A 24,813-nucleotide genomic window follows, 5' to 3' on the forward strand; every position below is an offset into this window, starting at 1 on the left:
AATGCAATAATAATAAAAAATGAAAAATTTATCAAATTATGTAAACAATAAGTTAATTAATTTTCCTATGAACACTCGTAGTGCCTCTTGAACACACAGTATGAAATGGCATTTTTGAGTGATATTCTTTGGAAAAGTACCAAATGGCAGTGATTATCAATAGATCCGATATATTGAAGAATCGATCACCGATTATGTAAAAAAGTTTGAATATCTGAAAAAAAGCAAATTAAAGCTGCAGTTCGTAACTTTTTTGGGTTAAAAATTATTTGGGTTAATTAATCATTATGTAAACCGTGTTTTGTGGGGGTTCAAAACAGACGCAGAGACGGCTTTTTTTCTGCTGGTAAGCGATCGTTAGATTTAATCAGCGCGATTTACTGCAATTCTATTTTTCTCTTAGTTGGTCAGAACAAAAGTGGATGTTACTTACTTGTTCAGATGACATTTTCCGGTGAAAATTCTTATGTTGGTCATACTTCCAGAAAGTAGAATCTGTGATTCTGAATGCCAATATCCACACCGGCACGGTCACTGACAGCCGAACATTCTCCTCAAAACACTGGACACACTGGCACAACCCACGTAAAGTTGATAATTCCGCTAATAATTGCAACTGCAGATTTCGAACAGAGATGGCGACAAAGAGGAAGAACTACGAACTGCAGTTTGTTCAGTTTTGAGTTTAAATTTTAGTCGTTATGTTTTTTTATTATTTTTTTTTATTTTAGTACTTCAACTTTTTTCTCATTTTCATAAGTTTTAATCTAATATATTATAATTCAGATTTATTTCAATTAACACTTTTTAAAAAAAGTTTTAGTTATATAATCTAAACAAATTTGTGACATTCACCATGTGAACTCCTTTGTTCAAACAGTCAGATGTTCTTGTTTTGGGATCTCACTGTATGTATTAACTCTATATCCATCTATATGCTGATTACATTATACCCTGACACAGATATTAATATGCAAGAATTCCTTCCTCCTTGTTTCCTCAAATATCTTTTTTCATCTCATTCCAGAAAATGGGAGGAGGGGATAGAAAGAGACAGAGTGAGAGAGGCAATTGTGAATTTCTAGTGTGAAAGGAAGGACAGCCCACATACATGGGTAACGGGAGAATTCACAACCCGACAACTTGCACTGACTAATTTAGACATCCATCCCTTGGTTGCTTAGCAACACTCGGGGGCTTGATTCCCATACAGCTGTTTTGGTTAGCCGACAAGGGTTAAAATCCCTAATCAATAACATCTTCTCAAGTTAATTCAAACATCTTGATTGCGCCATTTGGTGGGCGGTCGCCAGCGATTTCTAAAAACACTTCTGATGGTATCGCGAACCACTGATGGGCTGAACTTGAAGGATTTTGGGCAATTGTGTTTATCTCAGTACTCTGTCTCATAATAGTGGTGTTTTGAATCAAATTATCCCAGCATGGTCCTGTCAACCAGCTGATTCAACAACATACTCCAATCAGTCTTCTGCCTTGTCGACCTAGAGGAATCCAGATGGGGGAGGCTTCAACTGATAGTACAGTCAATGATTTGGTGAGGGGAAAGAGTGATGAGGAGAGAGAGGAAGGGGGGCGGGACAAAACGGAAAGAAACGGAGCCTGAGCGAGAGAGTTAGTGTGCACGTATGTGTGTCAGCGAGAGAGAGAGAGAGAGAGAGAGAGTACCGAGCAATGAAAAGTGCGAGGCTTGTGCGCTCTGCCGATTCCTCTCGCAGTCACAGACGGCATCATGTGGAGCGGGCACTGTCACCACAGTGCTTGCCTTCTCCTTAACCCTCTCCGTTGTGCTTCAGTGACCGAGGAACCCAGGTCCAGGAGAACCTGACCTTCTGTTTCCAAGTTCCTCACGGACATTTCAAGGGAGTTATTGAGCAATAAACTCAGAGGAGATATGAAGTCTTTACTGAATGCCTTCAAGAAAGAAGGTAAGAGGTGATCTTTTGGTCGGAGGGTTTTAGAGCAGGGGTCTCCTGACCTTTGGTGACTTTTGTTCCATGGGATTCACGCTTAAAAGGTGTTCGGACTTTTCTTAGGAGAGGAAAAAGTGTGTTTGAGCTCTATTATATATTATGACGGGTTACAAAAAGGAAGCCAAAGTTGAATCTCGTAAGGCCGTGAGTGAATTAGTCTGAGGTGGAAAGAACATCACTAAGAGAGTCATTTCTGTCTTCGAGGAATTCAATCAACTTCGTGCTGTGAAATTCCATGGATTTTCCTTCCTGAAGAGTTCCTCAACATGTTTGTTATATCTTTCCTACAGTTTTGTTGAGTGGAATTGGTACATTTTATTATTAGAATGCTGCAATTGGAATGTTGCCACTTTGATTTCACTTGTTTGAAGGAAATGACTGTTTCGTCAACGTTCCAAAACCAGCGTGTTCCGGCAGCCAATGTGCTTGTGATGTCACCGGCTTCAGTTGGTGCCAGAAAAAACCCTGTTTGTTGTGCTCTGTGGGGCTGTCCATATAAACCATCTAGTTTATCAATGCTGGTTTCTTTTTATTGGGATTGGGGGGGGGGGGGGGATTTCTTCCTTGCTTGTGGGGGTTGGGTTTGAACATTAGTGCTGTAATGATCCCTCTACAGTAGCCTTTTAAAAAATGAACGGGAGCATATGTACCTCTGAGACCGTTTGTCATGAACATCATCCAATGAAAACCCTTTCAAGACAGCGAAGGTGATCTAATGCTCCAAGTTGCCATTACGTCAGCACATTAAGGAACAGGGGGGACTGTGTGTTTAGCGGCGTAATTCTCCTCTATGCTTCTCCCGGGTTCTTTTTCAGAATATATTTATAGCGTTTGTCTCACCCAGCCAGTGATATCTAGTTCATGCGTGAACGGTGTCTTTCAGTGGCCTAGTGTTTCCGAGAAACAAGCTGCTTTGGATAAACATCCTTCTGGACCACCTTTAACATGGCAACGGATGAATAAATATAGGCATTCATCATGCATACAGTGCAAACAGAGAACTCAAAGGAATATCCTAGACCTGAAAAGGGGGTGTTGTGGAGATAAGGCTTCATCTGGCCCTGAAATTTGTGTATAACACCTTGGAACCACAGAAGTTGGTTGCTGTGGGTGTACTGTATGTCTCTGGAGACATTGTGATCAGCATATTCTTGTTGTTGAAGAAACCAAAAACACGTTGTTTACTCTATTAAAGGAATATTAAGCTGTAACTTTGATGTATTTGACTCATCTCTTAGTTTGCAAAAAAGAGAGACTTTTACAAGGTCAATGGGGTGATGAAGTAAAAGTTATAGCTGAAGTGTGTAGTTTTTGCACCAATAGCAACACCAAACTGAGCTGCAAAAAAGATTGTTTTCAGACCACATACACAGAGTGTTTTTTTTAGTTTTGAGGGGACCTACAAAAAGCTTAGTTATAGTTGTCTCTGCATATTATCCTGGGATATGAGAAATAATACTACTGTTATTTTGTTACTTTTATTCAACAAGGATGTATTACATTTATTACAGTATTGACAGTAAAGATAAAAAATTATGTTCTTTTGACATTTCTATTCATAAATGAATCCAGAAAAATTCTATCACACTTTCCAGAAAAGTATCAAGCAGCACAACTGTTTTTTAACACTGATAATAATAATAATAAGAAATAATTCTTCATCACCAAATCAGCATATTAGAAGCATTTCTGATACCAAACATTTATATATCTGTTTACATGGTGCAAACTTCACCCAGAGGAATACATTAGTAAATGATCAAATCCATTGACCTAGAAAAATAAGCCTACCTCAAAAAGACTATTTTTACATATCAACTAACTAATAACCATTTGAGAATGAAATATTACTGAATATATCAGTATTATTGTCCCTAATTCTTCCAGTTTGTAAATGTGTATTTTGTTTACAGTTTACATTTTTGTTTACAGCATTTATTAACCTTGGGTAGTGTTAATTTATTTATATAAAAAAACATTCTTTCATAATACAGTGAAAAATGTTATTTTATGCAACTTTAAATTTTCAAATATATTAGTATATTAAGAAATGAACACTTATTAATAAATACCAGGAAAGTATTTGTTTATTGTTAGTTCAAGTTAGCTGTTGCAATAATTAAAAGTGAGCGTATTGAACCTTATTGTAAGTCTTAACCAGGAATATTACTTTAACTAGAATTCGACCATATATTTAGTTGTGCGATAATGACTTGATCAAAAAATGATTTGAACACCAGCAAGTTTATTCATTATTCAATAAGTGAGCATCAAACTGGGTGATTGTGAACTTGATGAGCAGACAGCTTTCGGTCTATTAATGGGACTAAGTTCTTTATATGAGCAAGAAAGCAAAGCGCAATCTAGCAGCTTGTACTTGAACACTCGTTACAGTGCTCTAATTCTTGCCACTTACAATGGAATGAAGGACACCTAAAAAAGCTGAACTACTTCGATGTCGGCAGAGTACTTGAAAGTCCACTTCACACTTTAAATAAACAGTCTATTCTATTCTTTTCATTTAATCACTCTCTTTCTTTCTGTCTCTCTCCCAGTGCCGTTCCGGGAGGCACCGGCTGGCACGGGTCGGAGCAGGCCACCGCAGCACCAGGGTAGGAGCACACTTGCCGCCCCACGCGTGCTGCTCCGCTCAAACAGCGACAACAACCTGAACGTCAACAAGCTACCGCTGGAACGCTCTCGCTCGCCCTCTCCTGTCGCCTCCCCCCTGCGCAGCCTCTTGCCCCGCCACCCCCAGCAGATGCAGAACAGCCCCAATGGCACGGTGAAGACCATGGCCCTGGGGGGACGCTCTGCCCGAAGCCGTTCCCCTTCCCTGGGCCGACTGGGGGAGGGAGACACTCGGAGACAGACCCCGCAGCGCCACAGCAGGTCAGTGGCCATCCCAAAAGGAAGCAATAGGGGTTATTTTTTTAGGACAACTGTCAATATGCCCATGTCTGACTGTGTGTCCACTTTTGTGTGTGTCCCTCATGTCCAGGTTAGAGTGTGTCCCTTTCTGTGAGGACAAGGTTGTTTTTAACTATTGCCACCAGAGGCCCTATTTATGGCAAATCGTGTTGTTTTTAAAAGTGAATGCAAATAGGTCAAGTGTTGGGAATTGGTGTATGGGAAGTGGACTGGAGAGATGCCCTCTGTCTGGCTTTTTCGTAAAATGTACTTTTTTTGGAGTCTTTAGGATATTAGATCTGTATGCAGTAAATAAATACAAATGTAATTGCGACTTTTTGTTCCTTTTGAGTTCATACCTCACAATTTAGGCTTTTTCCCCTCACAATTGTGAATTTATATCTCGCAATTCTGTAGTTTACATCTCGCAATCCAGACTTTTTTTGCAAAAAAATAAAATTCTGCCATTGAATACAAAATAAAAAAGGTACAGCATTGTGACTTTTTATCTCACAATTAGGAGGAAAAAAAAGTCAAAACTTTGATATTGTATTTTTTTTACAACTACAATTAGACTTAGAACTTCTTTTACCTTATTACCATATTTTTTAATTCCCTTAAATCCCTTTTAATCCTTTCATTATTTGATTAATTTCAATAAAAAGACCAGTACCCCCTCCCAAAAAAAAACTTTGGTCCCCCAATGTTTAAGATATGGTTAGGTCCTTGCATGAGATGCACAATAGAGGGGTGCAGGTATGACATCAGAACATGGAAGACTAATTCGGCGCTGGTTCCTTTGAGATTTTCCTATGGGGTTTTACAATGGGGTTTTTTGATTTATGTGTAAAATAAAGCCTGTGGTAAACATAACTTGGCGATACTTTGACGTTTTGTTCTACAACATAAATGAAACACCCATAGCGAAAACACAAATTTTGAAGCAGTTATGTTCATTTTTAAATTTGAAACGTTTTTAATAAGTAACTAGATAAGACAGCTTGGGATGTGAGTGTGTGCAGCTTACGTTGTAGAACAAAACGTCAAAGTATCGTCAAATTATATTTACCACAGGCTTTATTTTACACATAAATTGAAAAACCCCATTATAAAACCCAGTAGGAAAATCTCAAAGGAACCAGTGGCGAATTAGACTTCTGGGTTCTGACGTCATACCTGCACCACTCTATTACAGTAGATGTGTATTTTTGTGTCTATCAGAGATGGAAACTCGAGTAGCGAAAAAACGTGCTTGACTTGTTCCAAACTTGTATGACTTTCTTTCTTGTGTGAAACACATAAGATATTCTGAAGAATGATTAAACTGTGTAAAAAAGAAATTGGACCCCACTGACTTTAATTGTATGAACCAAAAAAAGTGACATTTTCCAAAATACCATCTTTTGTGTTATGAATGAAAAAGAAATTCTTACAGGTTTGGAATTAGATTTGAATTTTGGGGTGAAATATTGCTTTACATGTTTTATTACGGGTGTTAGATACAGTCTGCAACACATCATATTCTGGGGATTTAGCTTAGCTTATACAACAAGAAATATAACATTGAGTGAATATTTAAAGGGTTCTGTGTGGGGTTTTTTGACGAACAGTCCTTCCCATGGCAACTTATTGAATAATGAATAAACTATTAATTTTTAAAGTGCATTGTATTTAAGATAAAAGGATATTTCTTCTTATCTTTATATATTATTTTTAACGTTTGAAAAGGGTAATTCTAAGAAATAATACAAATTAAAAAATAATTGAAAATAATTGAATTGCACCAGTGAGTTTTTATAAAAGTAAAGGGATAGTTCACACAAAGCTATTGTATGGCTTCAGTACACTTGGTATGGACTATTTTAAGCTTGGAAGCTTCAGTTCCTATTTAATGTAATTGTAAGAAAAAGAGCAACAGACATTCTTCAAAATTTCTCCTAGTTTGTTTCACAAAAGAAAAAGTCACACAGGTTTGGAACTACATGTGGGAATAAATGTTGCCAATTGCAGCATATAGTACTGTACGTTTACTGTAACCTTGGGACGAAAGACTAGACTTTATCTGGACCATCTGTGTGCAACGGTGAAACCCGTGAGGTTTGCTTATGGCCTTGAAAAGAAACAGTGACAAATATTTGGACATCTGTTTGGAAAATATCCTGATCAGCCAAGGTTTGGTTGCATTTGCAACGTGACATGCACCTGATCCAGGATGGGATTGGACAGGCGCCCGGGCTGTTGTTTTTTTTTTAGCTTTGTGACTTTGGGTGCAGCAGCGCATAATACAAAGGTGCAATATGGAGACTTGGCGAACAATTAGGCCACAGAGAGAGGCGAGAATCTGCTCGGAAAGATAGAGAGCATGTGTGTGTGTGTGTGGCCATGCATATATATATATTCCCTGTGAGTGAATGCTTGCGTGGGTGCTCGTCGTGTAGTGAAAGTTCAGCATGCATGTGTATATGTGTGCGTCTGCTCGCATGCATGTGTGTCGGTGGGTGTGCGAATCTTGTCACTCAACAGGGGTTCTAGCGCGAGAGCAGGCTCGGTACAGTAAGTGGGCCAGGCCAATTACTCACTTCCACTGCAAAAAACTCTAATTAGATGTCATTTTAAACAGGAAGAATTAACTCCTCTGGTATTTGACCCTGTTCTCCTCTCGTTTCTCACGCTGCAGCCTATATAGATCCGTTTGTTGTGCTAGACGTGTTTTACGATGGCATTTACGAATAAAAAAAGGCACAACAACCGAAAACAGAGACTAAACAGCTGGTCTTTCGGATCCAAAACCGGGGACTTGGATTCCAGTGCCAGTGTCAAACCCGTGGCAATATCATTGGCTCTCGTGCCTGCATGTGCAGCTCAAATGGAACGCCATCCCTTAGTTACAGCAGCAGTTGCTATGGCTATGTCCGTATGGTGTGTGTACATGTGTGAGCGTGTCACTTTCAGTCGGTGTCTATGTGTCTTCTATGTGGCTTCTACTCCATGGTGTATTAGATAATGTGGCTGCTCTTCAGAGGCTCAGAATGGAACCGAAGCAGATGTAGTCAGTTGTAGCGTCATATTGCCATTTGTCAACCGCTATAAACAAGGGAAATACGAGACGCTCCGTCTCGTGCCAGTAAATGTCATGTTGTAGATACAACATGCTGCTTGTTCAGAGTTATTTGAAGATGCTGATATGTTTGGAAGACCTACTGTATAAAAAAAAAGTACTGTGGTTTCTACATTTAGGTATTTACAGGGCCCTTCAAGCTCTCTCTCTCTCTCTCTCTCTCTATATATATATATATATATATATATATATATGTGTGTGTGTGTGTGTGTGTGTGTGTGTGTGTGTGTGTATATAGTCAATTTAAATATTTCAATGATTATGTATGCATACACACGTGTGTGTGTGTGTGTATATATATATATATATACAGTATATATATACAGTATATATATGTTAGGGGTGTAACGGTTCTTGGTAAATCAAACCGTACCGTTCTCCACCCATGGTTTGGCACGCACTTGCACTGCAGTTTCATCTTAAATCTGAGGATGCATCTATAATATAGTTTGTTGAAAGCAACAATGCGTAAAACAGACAGACAGAGTTTGGCTAATGTATGTTTCTGTTGATGGATATGCATTCTGGCTTTCCAACAGTGAAGATAAAAAAAATGTGGACAAAACAGTCACTCTTTGTAAACTTTGTTCAGTGCGAGTGCCGAATGCTGTAATATGACCAGTCATTTACGCCTTCATCACCCGGGTGTTGATAGCACGCAAGCGCAGGTGAGACCTGAAAAGCACACTATCTGTGTTTAAACGAAACTCATTTAAGCCTTTCCAATTTAAACATTCAAACGCAAGAAGACGCGAAAGAGAACTCGGGCACGCTGTAAGAAGATTTGTGTGTGCACTCATCCGAAGCACGCACACCGAAAGCCGTGTCTCAGACAGCACACAAATATTGAGTTCTCTTTCAAGTCTTGCACTTGAACGGACAAATTCACAGAAAATATCAACATGGCCGTCTTGGCAAGTATCCTAGCAAACATAGTAGGTTATGTCTTAAGTGAATGTAAACAGTTGAGAAAAACAACGCATGTGGTCAGTATCAGTCTACTACTGGATCCGTGTATTTTGTCTTAAAGGGACAGCAGCCTAATATTCCTGCTGTCTGTGTTTTTAATGTTAATCAAATAACAAAAGACAAGATAATCACTCTCTGCTCTTGATTGAATAGCTTTTGTAACTTAAATAATGATTCATCTTTATTTAATTTATACAGTGAAGATTATATGCAATGTTATTTTAAATTGAATTACTTTTGATTCAATTTCTACACCTGAAAACTACTGTTAGATACCTGAAAAGCACTGTTTATTTTATTTGTATCTTTGCTCCATTGTATTTATTTGTGCTGTTGCTTGTAGTTTGATTATGTGTATATATATAAACAAATAATCAAACAATGATCAAACTTCTAGATAGATAGATAGATAGACAGATAGATAGACAGATAGATAGACAGATAGATAGATATAATTTAGAATTTATTTTATGGATAGAAATGTGGATAGATAATATTTTTTTTGTGATATTTATATAAAATAATATATTATATATATATTTTTTATATATTAAAAGCATTATGTAATTAATTTTATGAATGGATGGATAGCTAGATAGATATTATGTATTAATATATATATGTGTGTGTGTGCGTGTGTATTATGTTAATTGTATTAATTATTAAAATTGTTACTTGCATTAATTATTAAACCGGCTATTACATTAGCTACTGTGTATATGACATAAATTGTTTTGTTTTTTGTAAAAAACAAACATATTTTAGCTAAACATAATGGATTTCACATTAGCAGTTTTTACTCAAGAAGTTTTAAAAATTGGTATTGTAAAATACCTTTTTTGCAAATAATTTATTTTCATTTCTTTGTCAATAAAAATAGAACAACTCATAAAGTCTTGGCGTAAGGTCTCGGACAAGTTGAATAACAGTATTGTTGAATATGCATCCTGTAGCTTGAACCCTATAGCCTGCAACATACTAATCAAATAAACAATACTCACAGCCAGACCCCGGTAAAATTACCAGTGTTTAATGAACTCCTACAGAGTTAAATGAAGCCCGATTTAGCTTAAACAAAGTTGAACTCTATAGCTGTCAATATAAACATGATTTCTCTGGCTATGTGCTAGCCAAGTGTTTGCCGTAGCAGCTATTCTGCCACCGTGGTCATATTTTGATTGCTGCGTCTCAAAATCTTAAAGATGTTGAGACCTTATTTCCTTCGAGCTTGATTAAAAATAGACCTGTGGATGTGAATATACGTGCAGTGCTTGAACCGATTTCTAACACTTACTGGCCTTGTTTCCTTCCTCCCTGTTTTGCATAAATACCTCAGCCCACATTAACTCTTTTTTGCTTTTTTTCTCCAAAAATAAGATGCGAAGCGCAGCTTATGTAATTGTCTTTGGATGAAGCTGGATAAGAAAGCTTCGCTGCTCGCTTGACAGCTAGTTGCATTGGCAGACCGGTTGGCTGCCATAGGCGGTGCTCTAAATGAGTAAGCCAGTCATTTATGGTTTGCTGAAATATGCTTGTTTTTCTTCCAGCTGGTGTAGATTCTGTACGTGAGGCCATTTGAAAGTTGATTATCAGATATCGGCAAGCAATAGAAGCAAATTAGGATTTCTGTTGCAGAGTGTTTTGCACTTATTCATGTAACTACAGTTGGTGGCAAGGAGAGATAGTGATAGTGCTGGTATTTTTGATGCTTAAAAGATAGTTGGGGTCATTTTTGTGATTTTCAGCACTTGAATCTGATTGGCTGAACAGAGTTTGCGGCTGGGAGTTAATTTTGAGGTGCCATGAACCCTATTTAGTTTGCTCTTAAAATGTGGCACAGTGTGTTTTTTGCATAATGTTTCATATGGTTATTTTCTCACAGGTGTTGCAGGTTGTGCTACCACTTTTTGGTACTCTCCATTTATCATTTCATTTTAAAATAATAAACCAGGTGTGTCTGTTTAGGGCTGTTTAGCTTGTGAACACTTCTGGGCTCCAAAAAAAAAAGAAAAACCATATCACATCTGTATCATCTTCGTCAAGCTTTGTTATGTAAGAAGGCTAATCTAGGTGTGTTGACTTTGGGCACTGACATTGAGAGGGTCTCTGTGGAGGCTTAAAAAAGCAGGAGGCACGTAGAGGGCATATGTAGGTGCTATGTCCCAATTTCATCTGCTCCTATAGGCTGAAGCCGCCAGATGCCACGGGGACTTTGAGAGGTTGAGAGGTAGGGCATGTCATATGTGAACATGAAGTTGTTTGTATGACACGACACCATATGATTTTTATACATACAGGATGGAAAGCTATGTTTCATGATACCAGAATTCAGGTTTGTGAATGGACTATATTTATACTTGTGGCCAATTCTAACCCAGATTTGTTCAACACTGTCTTTTACCCTATGTATGTTAAATTATTTTATTTTATTTATAAAAACAATTTGAAATTGATTTGCAGTCGGCCATCCTCTGGCCTCCTTGTGAAGCCAGGCCTGCATTTATAAGTTAAAGTGAAAGCATGGAAAAGAACAATATGTGCATCCAAGATTATGCATGTCATCATCATCAAAAACTGGATGTTCTTGTGCAATTACAATGTTATTTTTAGTTCCATCGCTCTCTCATTAACACCTTCATTAACAACATCGTCGGGACTGTTTTTTTTGTCGAGTCTTTAATGTCAGCACTTTTCTGGAGAACAAGTTTTTTTTTTAGATGGGAGCCGTCTGCTCCTGAGTGGATGGAGTCATCTCAGGACAGGGCTCAGCTGCTTTTAGAGGTAATGTTTCCTGTGAGCCGTCACTGGATAAGTTAAGGATTCAGCTTGGCCCAGGGCAAGAATCAAAATCTCTGCTTGTTGGAAACATGTCTAGGAGAACCTATTTATGATGTCTATCCAGCAGAGGGAGCCCTTATACTTTTTATAGCTGTGTTCTAGCATCCTAGTGCTCCTCGATGCTCACCACAGACATTGCCAGACCCTGTTTAGGGGTCTTCATCCTCCACGTCTTCATCTCTTAAAATCAGCGATGAAACTGTCATGCCCTTAGAAATGTATTATCTCTCTTCATGTATGTTGTAGTAAAGCATCTGAGATTACTTGTTATTGCCTTCATTAACTTTAGAGCTAGATCTCTTTTTTTAAATGTTCATTTCAAGATTTTAAAATAATATTAAATATTTTAATGTTTATATATATATAATCTTTTATTTATATATTATTACCGGTATATATATATTTATGTAGTTTTAAATACATTATTAAATTAAGTATATATATATTATTGATATCATTGTTATTATTATTATAATAAAAATATTAAATAAAATGATATATTATTATATTATTTAACAATATAATAATAACAGTACAAATGTATTAGGATTATTACTATTATTTGTGTGTGTGTGTGTGTGTGTGTGTATATATATATCATTTATAATAATATTCAGATAATGTTGCTTGTATTCCCAGTCCCCGTGCCAACAGGGATGCCTTTTCTGGCATGGACACCCCAGGGTCCAAACGCAAGCTGTACAGTGCTGTGCCAGGAAGACATTATGTGGTGGTCAAGACTTACCAACCACAGGCTGAGGGCGAAATAGCTTTGTACAAGAACGACAGGGTGAAAGGTAAATGTCTCTCTAAAATTGCATTTCAGTTTAACTTTACTCAATTAAACCATATGTTATTGATGGTAAATATGCACTTTTTTTAAGAGTATGATTGTGCACCAAATGAAGGGGAAAGCTGGTTTGTAACAGGGAGTGCAGTTTCTCCTGCCATATGGAGAACAAGAATTCACAGATTCTGCCCTTCGGCACCAGGCGATGCATGGCCGGAGCTAGCAACACTTCACAAACAGAAAGAGATGAACTAGAGAGATTTCAGTGGATAAAAGTACCAGCATCTTCACTGGATAAATTCATTATAGGCCTAATATATATTGGCATGTGTATTATTTACACATCGGTAGTGAAGTGGTTATAATGTCAGTCGGAGAATGAGCAAAAATAATCTTGAATAGTAAAAGAGCTGCATGTATTACAGTCATTTTTCCCGGTGTCATATGTAGGACTGCACAATATATGCAGTATGTAAATATTGAGAACAGTGTTTTATATATTTTTTTGCTGACTTTCTCTATAGTTCTCAGTATTGGAGAAGGAGGATTCTGGGAAGGCAGTGCCCGAGGGAATGTAGGCTGGTTCCCAGCAGAATGTGTGGAAGAGATCCCAAGCAAACCCAACGAGGACAGGCCATGTGAGTGTGTACACACAAATACACACCGGCACACACATTCAACCTGTTCTCATTCACTGACATTGCAACTTATAGGAATAGTACACCCAAAACTGACACTTCTGTCATAATTTAAGGGCCGTTTACACAACTGTTTTCAACTAAAAATGGCAAAAAATGCGCAAACATTTGAAAACGGGATTCAAAGTGCAAGTTTTTGAAAATTACATCGTTAACGTCTCCGTGTAAATTACAAAAAAGCTAAATTCGTGAAAACGGTGACGTAATACGCATGTGTATTACTGTTTTTCTTTACAAAGTGACATCGCCAACTACTGGCCTGAATAATACAGCATCTTTAGCCGTTTTGGCGGATCCGTGTGAACGGGGATCATTTTGACAACGTTGTCGTCTGTACACGAAAAATGCAAAGGAAAAACTTTTCTGTTTTTAGTACATTGTTGTTGTATAAACATATTTTATGAAAAATAACTGCCATGTTTACACTGCCCCAACAGACACCGACAAACACTGATTAAACATGTTCAGTCGGGTGAAAACCAACCCCAACTAATGGTTTTTAATAGTTTTAGTTTTATTTAACAATGACAACCCTTTTCCAAACCCATGCGACTTTCTTTCTTTAGTGGAAAACAGAATCACACTGTTCAACAAACAGTTCACACTGCTCTGTTTCATACAATGAAAGTAGTCCATACCGCTTGTGCACTATATTCAAGATCTCCTAAAGCTGTACAATATTTTCGTATACAAAAGGAATGAGAGAACCAATGGTGGCATCAGTGACGTCAAACTTTGCATGAAGTGTTTTCGCACAGCATATTTCAATACCTCAGAGCTGAAATGGAGGTTAATAATCTGTCATTGATTCAATTTTTGGTCTTTTCAGAAATTCTTATGGCTTCGATTTGGCTTCACATAAATCAAATGGACTACTTTATGATACTTTTACTGTCTTTTTCTCATTTTTGGAGCTTGACAGTCCCTGGTCACCATTTACTTTCATTGTATGACAAGAAGCAGAATGAACATTCTGCTAAACTACTACTTTTGTGTTCTACTGAAGAAAGAAATTCATATGCATTTAGAACAACATGAAGGTGAGTAAATGATGATAGAATCTTCATTTTGGGTGAACTATCACAAATAAAGTGTAAGCTTCAGATTACATGATTGTTTCACATATTATACAGTGAGGGGAAAACAACTTTTCCCCTTCCTCTTATTGTCTTTTTTCACTCTATTCTTCTCCAGTGCTCTGATAACCCACAGAATATGTGAGAAGCCTTGCGGCGATAGCAGGCTGTTAATTCAGTTAGTGTTCATTTGCAACTAGGCCACAAAGCGCACGCGTGTCCACCTCTCAGATCAAATGCTCGAGTTCATCCGTCAACCATAGCTGTGAATGAGCACCTGAGAAATTGTGCATAATGTCCAAATTGGACAGAGCGCAGAAATGCTATTAACAGCAATCAAAGCACTACTCTAGTCCAAATGTTTGATAAATTTAGATGATTTTTTTTTAGTTGTGAGTACAATCATTGGCTGTTGTGTAGCTGTGGTGTGCGCACTCAACATTCACTGTGCAAATTGGCAGAAGGGGCCAGGGGCAACATTCTGTTGAGAGTTGTTATTTTGGGCCAAATGAATGCCTTCCACATCAGTGCAGCTTCTGTGCGTTTTTCAGCCCTGTATGTGTGTGTGGTGCAAGTGTCATAGAGGCGTTTAGATGTTTTCTTCATTGAAACCCATCCGAACCTTTACAGTGCACGCATAATTATTATGCAAGTCTGATCATATTTTTTTTTCCTAGCGTATTTTACCAATTCCAAACCACATCAGTCTTAAAGTCCCCCTGTAGTCAATCATTTTATCACTTAACTCATCTTTGATCAGCAAAATTACAGATTTTAAGTTTTTTCCTTAAAGGGGTCATATAATGCCATTTTTGTACAAGCTAATATGATTCTTTAGGGTCTAAATTAAAAGTTTGTAATATACTTTAATTAAAAATTCTCATTAGTATTGTAAGAAAACACTTATTTTACCTGGTCAAAAACAGCTCTGTTTTCAGCACGCCGTTTCAGTGCATATGACTTTAAATGATCATGAGCTGCGCTCACTCCGCCCCTCTGTTCTGTGCGTACACGTTTGTAACACAATACCATAACGTGTTGTTCATTATAAACGTGGGATTATGAATTATATGGAGAACGTCGTACATAGAAAACATGCAGTAATGTACCCTGAGTGTAAACCTTAGACTCATTCATCGTGAAGCGATTTGCAAAGATATAAATAATATTAATATAAAGTTTAATAAAACGTTACACTCACTTCAGTTGTTCTAGAGGTTCAGCAGGAACATGAATATCTGCTACCGATTCTTTATTCAGGAGCAGCTGCTTAGCAAAACCAGCTTTATACTGATCCTCGTTTATAAAGCAGTCTGGTGAGAAATGATTCGCGCAAACGTTGCTCGTGTGGAATATTCCCTTCGAAAACAAACTCAACCACTGCGTCTTCAGCGGTTCGGATTTAGGAACATTAAAATGACTGCTGTGTTCGTTATTACACCCAAGAACAGAACACCACAATCGCTTAGACGCCATTCTGCTCATAGACAGTGCTCCAGCATATCAACAATGACCGCGCCGGTCCGCGTGGACTATGATTGACAGCTCTCACGAGCGAGGGCGGGTCTGTGTTGAAACGCGCCTATCAATCAACAATCGCAGGAGGGGCGTCCGACCGTGTGACGTCACACGGTCGAACGGCTCGATTTGAGGCAGGGGAAAACATATAAGGAGATTAAAACAAAACCACTGGATGGATTTTTATCATTATATGATGGTTGTGTACAGGCACTGCCAACACACATTTCAGTACAATCAACTTGAAAAAGTGCATGTACCATTATATGACCCCTTTAAAAAAAAAAATCTTCATGCCTTAAAATAGCTTGAATGTAACTCTACACCTTTGCCTCATTTAGTATACGTGGTTATATGAATATGCAAATTTGCCCCGCCTCCACTCACTCACACCAGCTCAGAGATGCACTCGTTGACGATCACACGTTGACCTGATTGGTTACAAGGTAGTTTGTGACGTCAGAAACACCAGCGATTTCAAACCGAAATTGAGACTGTCTTTGGTTCACTGCAGTTTTAAGGAGAAAATACTCAGCAATGGTGTTGACTTATGAATTTGCACATGGTTTGTCTTAAAGCATATTAAAAAAAAAACCACAGACATATAAACAACATTAAAAACTTGATTTTCACCACAGGGTAACTACTATTAATTTGGTATATAATCATTTATAAGTGATATATAATACTATACTATGTATAATATAATACTGCAATTCTATAGAAATTGCTAAATTGAGGCATGACCATTGGACAAGAAATGCTCAGGTTGAGAAGAAAAGATATTAACTGCAAAAGTTTTCAATTATTAAGGTGAAGAGTTCTGTGTTAAACCAAGAATTAAAGCACAGTGTCACAAAGTCTCCAGTGCCACCATTTTCCAGAACTGTCTGCAACCTAGAGTCTCCAGAAGTACAAGGTGTCTGGTTCTCAGAGACTTTGCTAAGGAACAAACACATCTTGAAACATGACCCCCTCTTAATAAGAATCACATTGATGTGGTTTGGAATTGGTAAAATGTGCTAGAAATATGATCGGAATAAATATTGACTTGCATAATAATTATGCATGCACTGTATAACAGTAGTAGAAGGCTTTGCATTGCATCGCACTTGACATAATTACACACAACGTAATTATCCGAATCCTGTTGTTAATCTACAGTCACGCTTTAGTCTAAAATCTCAATGATAATTCTCTGCTGTGGTCCAGATTGTTGGCTATGACCATGTACAGTAAGACAGCCATTGGCAGCTACATGAAACAAATGGAGAGCTGTTCACGACAGCATGTGGTGAGCAGAATGGAGGTGTGGTGAACGACAGCTGTCATTGGCCAAGAGGCTTTGGCCCATGTGACTCGGGGAGAGAGTCTGGCTGACTCAGCTCTCAGACTGTAAGATCTAAGTTCACCCGTCATATGATGGAACATGACATTTGCCTTGAGGTTGTCCTTCTGCATCTGTATGGCTAACTGTTTTTGGTGAACTGAATTGTAAAAAAATGTTTTCAGACAGGTTTCCTTGCTGCTGTTGTTTGGATAAACAAGTAGTCCCACCCTAAACTCATTCTATTGGTTGAGCCAGTGTTGCTATGCTTAGTTGGTCGGAATTCTCAAATAAACATAGCAATGTTTTGAAAGCGCCTCAATGTTTATACTTTTTAGGGGAATCTTGGCCTAGTTGTCTCTGGGTATGAGAAAGTATTTTAACATCGTAAAATGACACAAATAACCATTTAAACATGAAACGTATGTTTTAATAATTCTTGCATAGTTGATGAGTAAATTGGTTCAATGACAATGAGAACGTCTAGTTTTAAAGTCTTTGCAAAAACATTTTTTTTGCTTTTTACCATTTTCAAGAAAGCTTTTTAATCGAATGCCACGAATAATGTCATGTGGTGTAACCATCAAGTAAAATTCCATATGATGAGTATTTAATAATTATGTAATTAATAAAAGGTTAAAGTTTTAGGTTCAAGTTTAGAGTTTTATTTTCCAAGGTAAAATGCAATTCATTAGTAATTCATTCTTAAATATTATTGTGATTTTTGTGTTTTTGTGAGGTTGTAACATGACATTGTAGAACCTAAACTAACCTTCCCAACTTATATTATATCTTACTAAACTTATTGACCTTTACAGACAGTCATAAGGGTCTGCAGAGATCCTCGCTATGATATCATTTACTGTTTTTTTTTTTTTTTGCCCCTTGTTTCTGCATATTGGTTGCATCACATGACTTTGTTGGTCATACATTAAAACATGCTCATCATTAAAAGAAAACATTTTCATCTTAGAGGAGGTGTGTTGTATGTGTGAATTGCAATTTATATATATATTTGAATAAAATAAGAGATGAAAAAATGCATGTCACACCATTGACCCAAATACGTTTTTCTGTGGCGAAACTGGGTCTTTTGCCTGTATCATTTTATTCCTCATGCTGTGGCCAATAATTGAGTTGTTGCAACACATTTGATCAATTCGCACACATTTTAGCAGTAATCTGAAGTGAAAAGGCTTGCTATCTTTAGTATAAGTGTCATCTGAGGCGTTTTAAAGCTCATCCATTGCTAGTGTTGCAAAAGGAGCAGGATGGCAGTGTGAAAAGGTGAGAAATGCTCCGTTGTGATGGGAGGCGTTTGGTAGCCTTGAAATCCATGGCTACTCCAATGCATGCTATGAGTGAAGAGCTCCCAAAGAGTTGCAAGGACAGCTGATTTCTTACATCGATTTACGGAATAGTCATTCGGTTCCCATGGCGATGCTCTCTGCTTTATTTTATTCACATCTTTTAAAGAATGTCGCCCAAAACGCTCTTATTTGTAGGCAAAATCCAACATTTAGCTAAAATGCATCACATACCCATCCATACGCTGCTGGATAGCCTTGAAAGTTGACGATCTAGTGCAGTGTTCAAAATCGGATATGGTTAAATCCAGCATCGGCTGGTTAGCAACCGCACAAGTAGGCTATTCTGCTGAAGTCTCTTGAACCTTTCCGAGCAACACTCATGCACATTCCTGATTGATATATTTCCATGGAAACATGCTCTACACTGTACAAACCCTGTTGCTAAGGAGTGGGCCTTGGTAAGATTTTTTTTTTTTTCTCTTTTTGTGGCATCTTTTTTTTTCCCTCTCTCATACACTCTCTCTCCCTCTCACGGCACTGAGAACAGAGCTTACATACCATCTTTTCTAATGCCACGGTTCTCTTCTCCATGTGTGTGGTGCTGATGGTCAGCTCTCACCCGAGCACTCGAGGAGACGCGAGAGTTTTTGGAGATGGGAAGTTAGGCATCAGGGCCTGTGGGATCGAGAAAAGTGGTATTCCCCCGTCAGGCAAGGAGAATTGAGTGTTTCTCGGATTGACTCGGGGGTTGAACTAAAGGGGACCAATGGACGAAACTAGCAGATCCAGGAAGAAGGTTCATTTTGGAGGTATGTTGATTCGAGGATGTGGCAAACTCAGGGGGTTTGTGATGAATTACGGATTTGTGCGACTAATAATTGTATGTTTTGCTCTGCGCTGATGTTTGCATTGTGGACAGTTGTGTAGGACTGATAAGAAAATTTCAGTCGCAGTTGTTCGTGGTTTTTGCAGCACAAATGAGTTTGTTCGGAAACACTTTTGTTTTTAGTCTTTTCAGTTGCGTTTTAAGGTAATTGTGCATGCCGATGACTTGTAGTAACTCTTTGTGTGCGTTTCAGAGGCACTGAACAGTTATTGTTGCAAACAAATTGTAGTAAAATGACTATCCAAAAGGTAATTGTATGATCTAATTCAGTTGTCAAACATGTTTTAGCTTTGTCAAAGACAACAAATCTGGTAAACTAGTTTAATTCATCGGAGACAGAGTGAGAAACTGTGGTCAAGTTGTAGTTTTAAAACTTCAGGGTGACTGGCAGAATATTATAGTTATTACTTTTTTCCAGTGGTGTGCTCTGACGCTGCTGTGAAAGTTTTGCATCCTTCAGGTCTTACTTTCTTACTAGCTTTATGAATTTGATCAAGTAAGCCACACAGCAAGTTACCCATGGTGATTTGAAATCCGGTGTTGTAGCAACTGTCATCGCTGCTCGCCCTCACGTCAAATAGACTTTTTTTTCCTCATTCTGTCCACAGAGGAACAACACTCATGTCAAGTACGTGTGGCTCTGTGTGCTGTGTACATGCCAGAACTCTTTTTGTTGGAAAGACTACAGCTGCTAAAGGAGAAACTGACAGGGTGTTCCATTAAGATGTGAGAAAGAGAACGAAAAAGAGATGGCACTTAACACGGTGGCCATTTTATTCATCCTATTAATTATAACGTCAGTGTCTCTTTGGTATTAAATTCCTCAGCTCAGTTACAGTATATGCATGTAAAATCAGGTATTGCTCAACTGCATAATGCAAAACCTGACAAAACACATCTATAAATGGTAATGTCAAGGCTCAGAGTGTGATGATTCACTTGCACACTCAAACGATTCAGTTTTGGTTTATTAATTTCACGGGATGCATCATAGCACGTCCAGTCTGACCTCAATATTATTTGATTCGTTTTTATATAAATGGCAAAAATGAAAGCAAAAAATAAGTTGCAGAGTGCCAAAAGATTCATATTTTAAAGCCGTATTTTAATGCTGTGATTGTTTTTTCTTTGGTAATGAACATATGAATTTTAACCTCTCTAGATGGACCCATTTTGATCAAATGTTTTGATTAACCAAAATATTCATAAAACCGCATTTTTATATATTTGAAACCACTGACATATGGGGAGGACATCTTACATTAGCAGTCACAGGATAGAGCGGATGTCTCTGAAGAATTGCGCTGAATCTAAACCTCCTTTTGTTTGAACATCAAAACGTTTCAGCTCAACAAAGAATTGAGCGTCTGTAACTTTAACAGCTAACCAGTGAGTAGGTTGGAAGGGGAAAGTGTTGAATCCCACGCAGCCTCCTGACTACTGATATCATCGTGTATCAACAGAACCGCAGAGGACAATACAAATGGTGCATTTTTCTGAAGCTGCAGCCTGCAGAACAAACTCCTTAAGAATCTCATTAATGGATGAATATGTGTATACGGTTGCTCAGGATCTTTATTATCATCAGTTGTGCCCCCTTTAATCTCTATACTTCCTCCCTAGATACAATCTTTATAAGTGCACTTTTGGGGCCGTGCTTAACATGAAGGTGATTTGATTGAATTTGGATATTAATCGACTCTTTGTGTTTGATCCATTTGTACGAGTCCTCTGCGGACGGTTGTTTTAATGTCGTACAAACATGATGCCATAATGCCGTGTAGACATTTAATCTCTGCGACATAAAAAAAATTATCTTCATTAGCTTTGTTGGCTCTTTTCCTGGTTCCTTTCATAAAACGCAGTCAATATTTGGCCTTCCTGAGCTCTCTCGGAGGACTAGTCTAGTTTGGCTCCATTATGGGCCAAATGGTCCCTGTCTTCCAAAGGGCTTTTTATTGGTTGCAATTAAATGTGTAATGTGGTATAGTTAGTTTAGTGCAGATTTTGAATTCACTGTTATAATTTGTGGATTCATTGTGAGCTCATGGCGTGTTATCAAGAAATTAGATTGTTTTTTTTTTTTGCGTCATGCTGGTATTGATTTTCAGTGACAATCTGTATGCCAAGGTGAAACGGTAAGCACCTTTTGTCATTTATTTCATTATTTTCTAGAGCACAGTTGGTGTCGTCGCGTTGGCTAAACGACTAAATGTTTAAAAAATGGCACCTGGGTCTGTGTGACATATGGCACACAGTAAGGCCAATTTGTGACTAGACAGCTTTTTCAGTGCAATTATGTAACCGAACCTTTACATTGAACATTCTCACTTTATCACATCTGCTGTACTTCTCAAAAATGCTGGTGCTTATTTTTATTCGTTTTGCACATTTTATATTCGGTGTGAAAGTAGTGATAATGATGTTGTGAAGTGTTCAAAGTTTGGTGGGTTAGTGCTTGAACACAGTCACACTAGAATTTTGGTGGAAACTTTTTGTTTATGTGTGAAAATAAGAAGAAAAAAATGAATTTTATGGCTCTTTCTCAGTGGTACAGATTCTGACCACTATGCAACATTGAAATATTACATAATTGGAGTTATCTAAAGTAAATGTCTGTGAATATGTCTTCACAGATGCCCGGGCGGACCGATCAGAGAGAAGGAAGCTCTTCCGACACTACACTGTGGGATCTTATGACAGTTTTGATGCATCAAGGTATGATCAAACATTTTTCTAATCCATCTGACCATTGTTTAAAGTGTGTCGGGTTCAATATATGACGGTAGTTTTAAATGAGTTCTCGATTGCATACATATTTACAGTTCAGACAAGGATAGTGATCGATTTTTTTTTTTACTCTAACCAATTTTCTGCATATAGAATATTGCAGTGTCAATATTAGTATGTTTTGCCTCGACAAGGTCAGCTAAGCTGGTGACCGGGGCCTTGAGAGGCAAGAAACTGGCTGGAATAAACATTCCAATGTTGTCGTCGTCATCAGGCCCACACGGAATTTGCACTGGCGGAATTCTATAGGAATGTCACTCACAATGTTACAGATTGTGCTAAACAGATGTTTGTTAACTAAAGGGATAGTTCACCCAAAAATGAAAATGATCCCATAATTTACTCACACTCAAGCCATCCTAGGAGTATATGACTTTCTTCTTTCAGCCGAACACAATCAGAGTTATATTTATTAATATCCTGGCTCTTCCCAGCTTTGTAATGGCATTGAATAGTGCCCGAGTTTTTGAAGCTCCAAAAAGTGCATCGCTCCATAATAAAAGTAATCCATACGACTCCAGTGGGTTAATGAAGGCCTTCTGAAGTGAAGCGATGGGTTTTTATAAGAAAAATATCAATATTTAAAACTTTATAAACTATAATCACTGGTTTTCGCCAACAGCCGTACGCGCGTTCACATGAAAGTTACGTGATCAATTCTCACCTAATCTTACGCTACGCCTGCGTCATACGTCGGTTCAGAGTTCACACTTTCGCCGGAACTCGACTCTCTCATGAATGCACGTACAGCCGTTGCCGGAAGCCAATGATTATAGTTTAGTAAAGTTTTTAATATGGATATTTTTCTTATAAAAAACAATCGCGTTGCTCCAGAAGGCATTTATTAACCCACTGGAGTCGTTTGGATTACTTTTCCGATGGAGGGATGCACTTTTTTGGGCTTCAAAAACTATATTCAATGTCATTACAAAGCAGGGAAGAGCCAGGATGGCTTCTTTCTTCTGAAAGAAGAAAGTCATATACACCTAGGATGGCTTGAGGGTGAGTAAATTATGAGATAATTAAAATTTTGGGGTGAACTATTCCTTTAAGCAGATTGATACTTACCATGTTTAACACATTTTGCAGATTTTCCACCAGAATCACAGAAAATGTGAGGAAAAATAATATGTAGGTTCTATCTGGGCCTGGTGATGGCCTAATTTTAATAGTTTGATGCTTGATTTACCTAAGCCTTTAAAAATTGGCCAGTCTGTTTTCAAAATCCCCCCCAAAAAAATATATATATGTTATTGATTAATGATCTTTTTTTTAGATTAATAATCCAGAAAATTATCTGTTTTGGAGTAAATAAAATGCAAAGATTTTTAAAAAAATTAAATATATATTTTCCAAAACAGATCATTTTCTGGATTATTAATCTACAAAGTATGATCAAAGAATAAAAAAAAAACATCATTAATCAATTATTCGTGGCCAGAGATAGCCTATATAATTAATAATTGTTCTTGTCAGAGTATCAAAGGGCAACACAAGTCATTGCGCATCCATTACGCAAAAAACATAATTTCCCAAAACTTCGCCACCTTACTTTCATTTAACACAAAGCGCCGCACAAGCACATTGTTATTCACAGGGGGAAAATGGTTTGAAGAGTGTGAAAACTCTTTAAATGGCCGGTTATGTAAGCAACGCCTGAGCTTGGGGTCATCACTGCCCGATGCAGACACTCTGATGGCATTTAAAAAAAATCTGCCTTTTGACATTATGATGTCATAATATGTGGCTGTAAATCTGCACATTTGAAATAAACTGTCTGTCTTTGACAATGCGATTTTAGCTACAAATCATTGGTTTACTGTGGAGTCTATAAGGCAATAAAATAATTTCAAATCATATTTTTATTTTAAACTAAAACGATATTTTAAGCAATTGAACTCTAATAACCCTGCTATTATTATTTCTTACATTTTTTTTTATTTTGCTGTACTATGAACTTTACACATTTGGCACAGGGTGTTAAAAGACAAAAAAAAGAGACAGATCCTCTCGCATCCGGCTACCATACTCCTACCCAGCTGACACACCCCTCGCTCGGAGCTGGTTGTCATGGAGACAGAGAATCCATGGCAATGCAGTGCAGGCTACTTCCTGCTGCAGGGAGCTTGAGTGACAGGCTTACAGAAGGACGTAGGTGCTTTTAGGTGAACTTGACACAGATACACGTATGATACCTGTTAAATGTGTCAGTCTTTTCCAGACACACTGATTTTATTCTCCAGATATTATACATTTGCAATGGATTCTGGTGTAAACTTTTCAGCAGGAGAAGACTGAATGGATTTAAGATTTAAATAGCTAATCCACATTGGCGTATAAATATTGGTCCGTGATGGACAGCAGTCTGAATGTGTTGTGTAGGAGTCAACAAAAGGTGTTTGGAATGAAATCACCTCACAGGTACAAATACAATTATGAGCAACTAATATTTCCAAGCTATTCTAACAGGCCAGGATATTAATGACCTTGTTGCTCTGTGACATCGCCACAGTGTCCCCTTCAAAGCAGATTATGTTTCCATGACAACCATGCATCATTCCTCAGGAGTCAGCACTCTACCTTTTGAGCTCG

The 24,813-nt window shown here is 37.8% G+C and overlaps 1 protein-coding gene across 6 annotated transcripts in view; it reads left to right on the plus strand.

Annotated features, from left to right (window-relative positions):
- shank2b (SH3 and multiple ankyrin repeat domains 2b) overlaps positions 1-24,813 on the plus strand; it is a 152,691-nt gene that overhangs the window by 92,265 nt on the left and 35,613 nt on the right. For 5 of the 6 annotated variants that reach the window (XM_056250875.1, XM_056250877.1, XM_056250876.1 and 2 more), the window contains exons 11-14: positions 4,547-4,883; positions 12,466-12,623; positions 13,141-13,254; positions 22,068-22,149. In XM_056250875.1, the coding sequence (XP_056106850.1) occupies positions 4,547-4,883; positions 12,466-12,623; positions 13,141-13,254; positions 22,068-22,149 (691 nt within the window). Of the gene's footprint in view, positions 1-1,669; positions 1,947-4,546; positions 4,884-12,465; positions 12,624-13,140; positions 13,255-22,067; positions 22,150-24,813 lie in introns of those variants that run through there. The other variant, XM_056250880.1, reaches the window with a different exon arrangement.

Source organism: Rhinichthys klamathensis, unplaced genomic scaffold (assembly GCF_029890125.1).
Source record: "Rhinichthys klamathensis goyatoka isolate OS25496 unplaced genomic scaffold, OSU_Roscu_1.1 h1tg000076l_1, whole genome shotgun sequence".
Taxonomy (NCBI): Eukaryota; Metazoa; Chordata; class Actinopteri; order Cypriniformes; family Leuciscidae; genus Rhinichthys; species Rhinichthys klamathensis.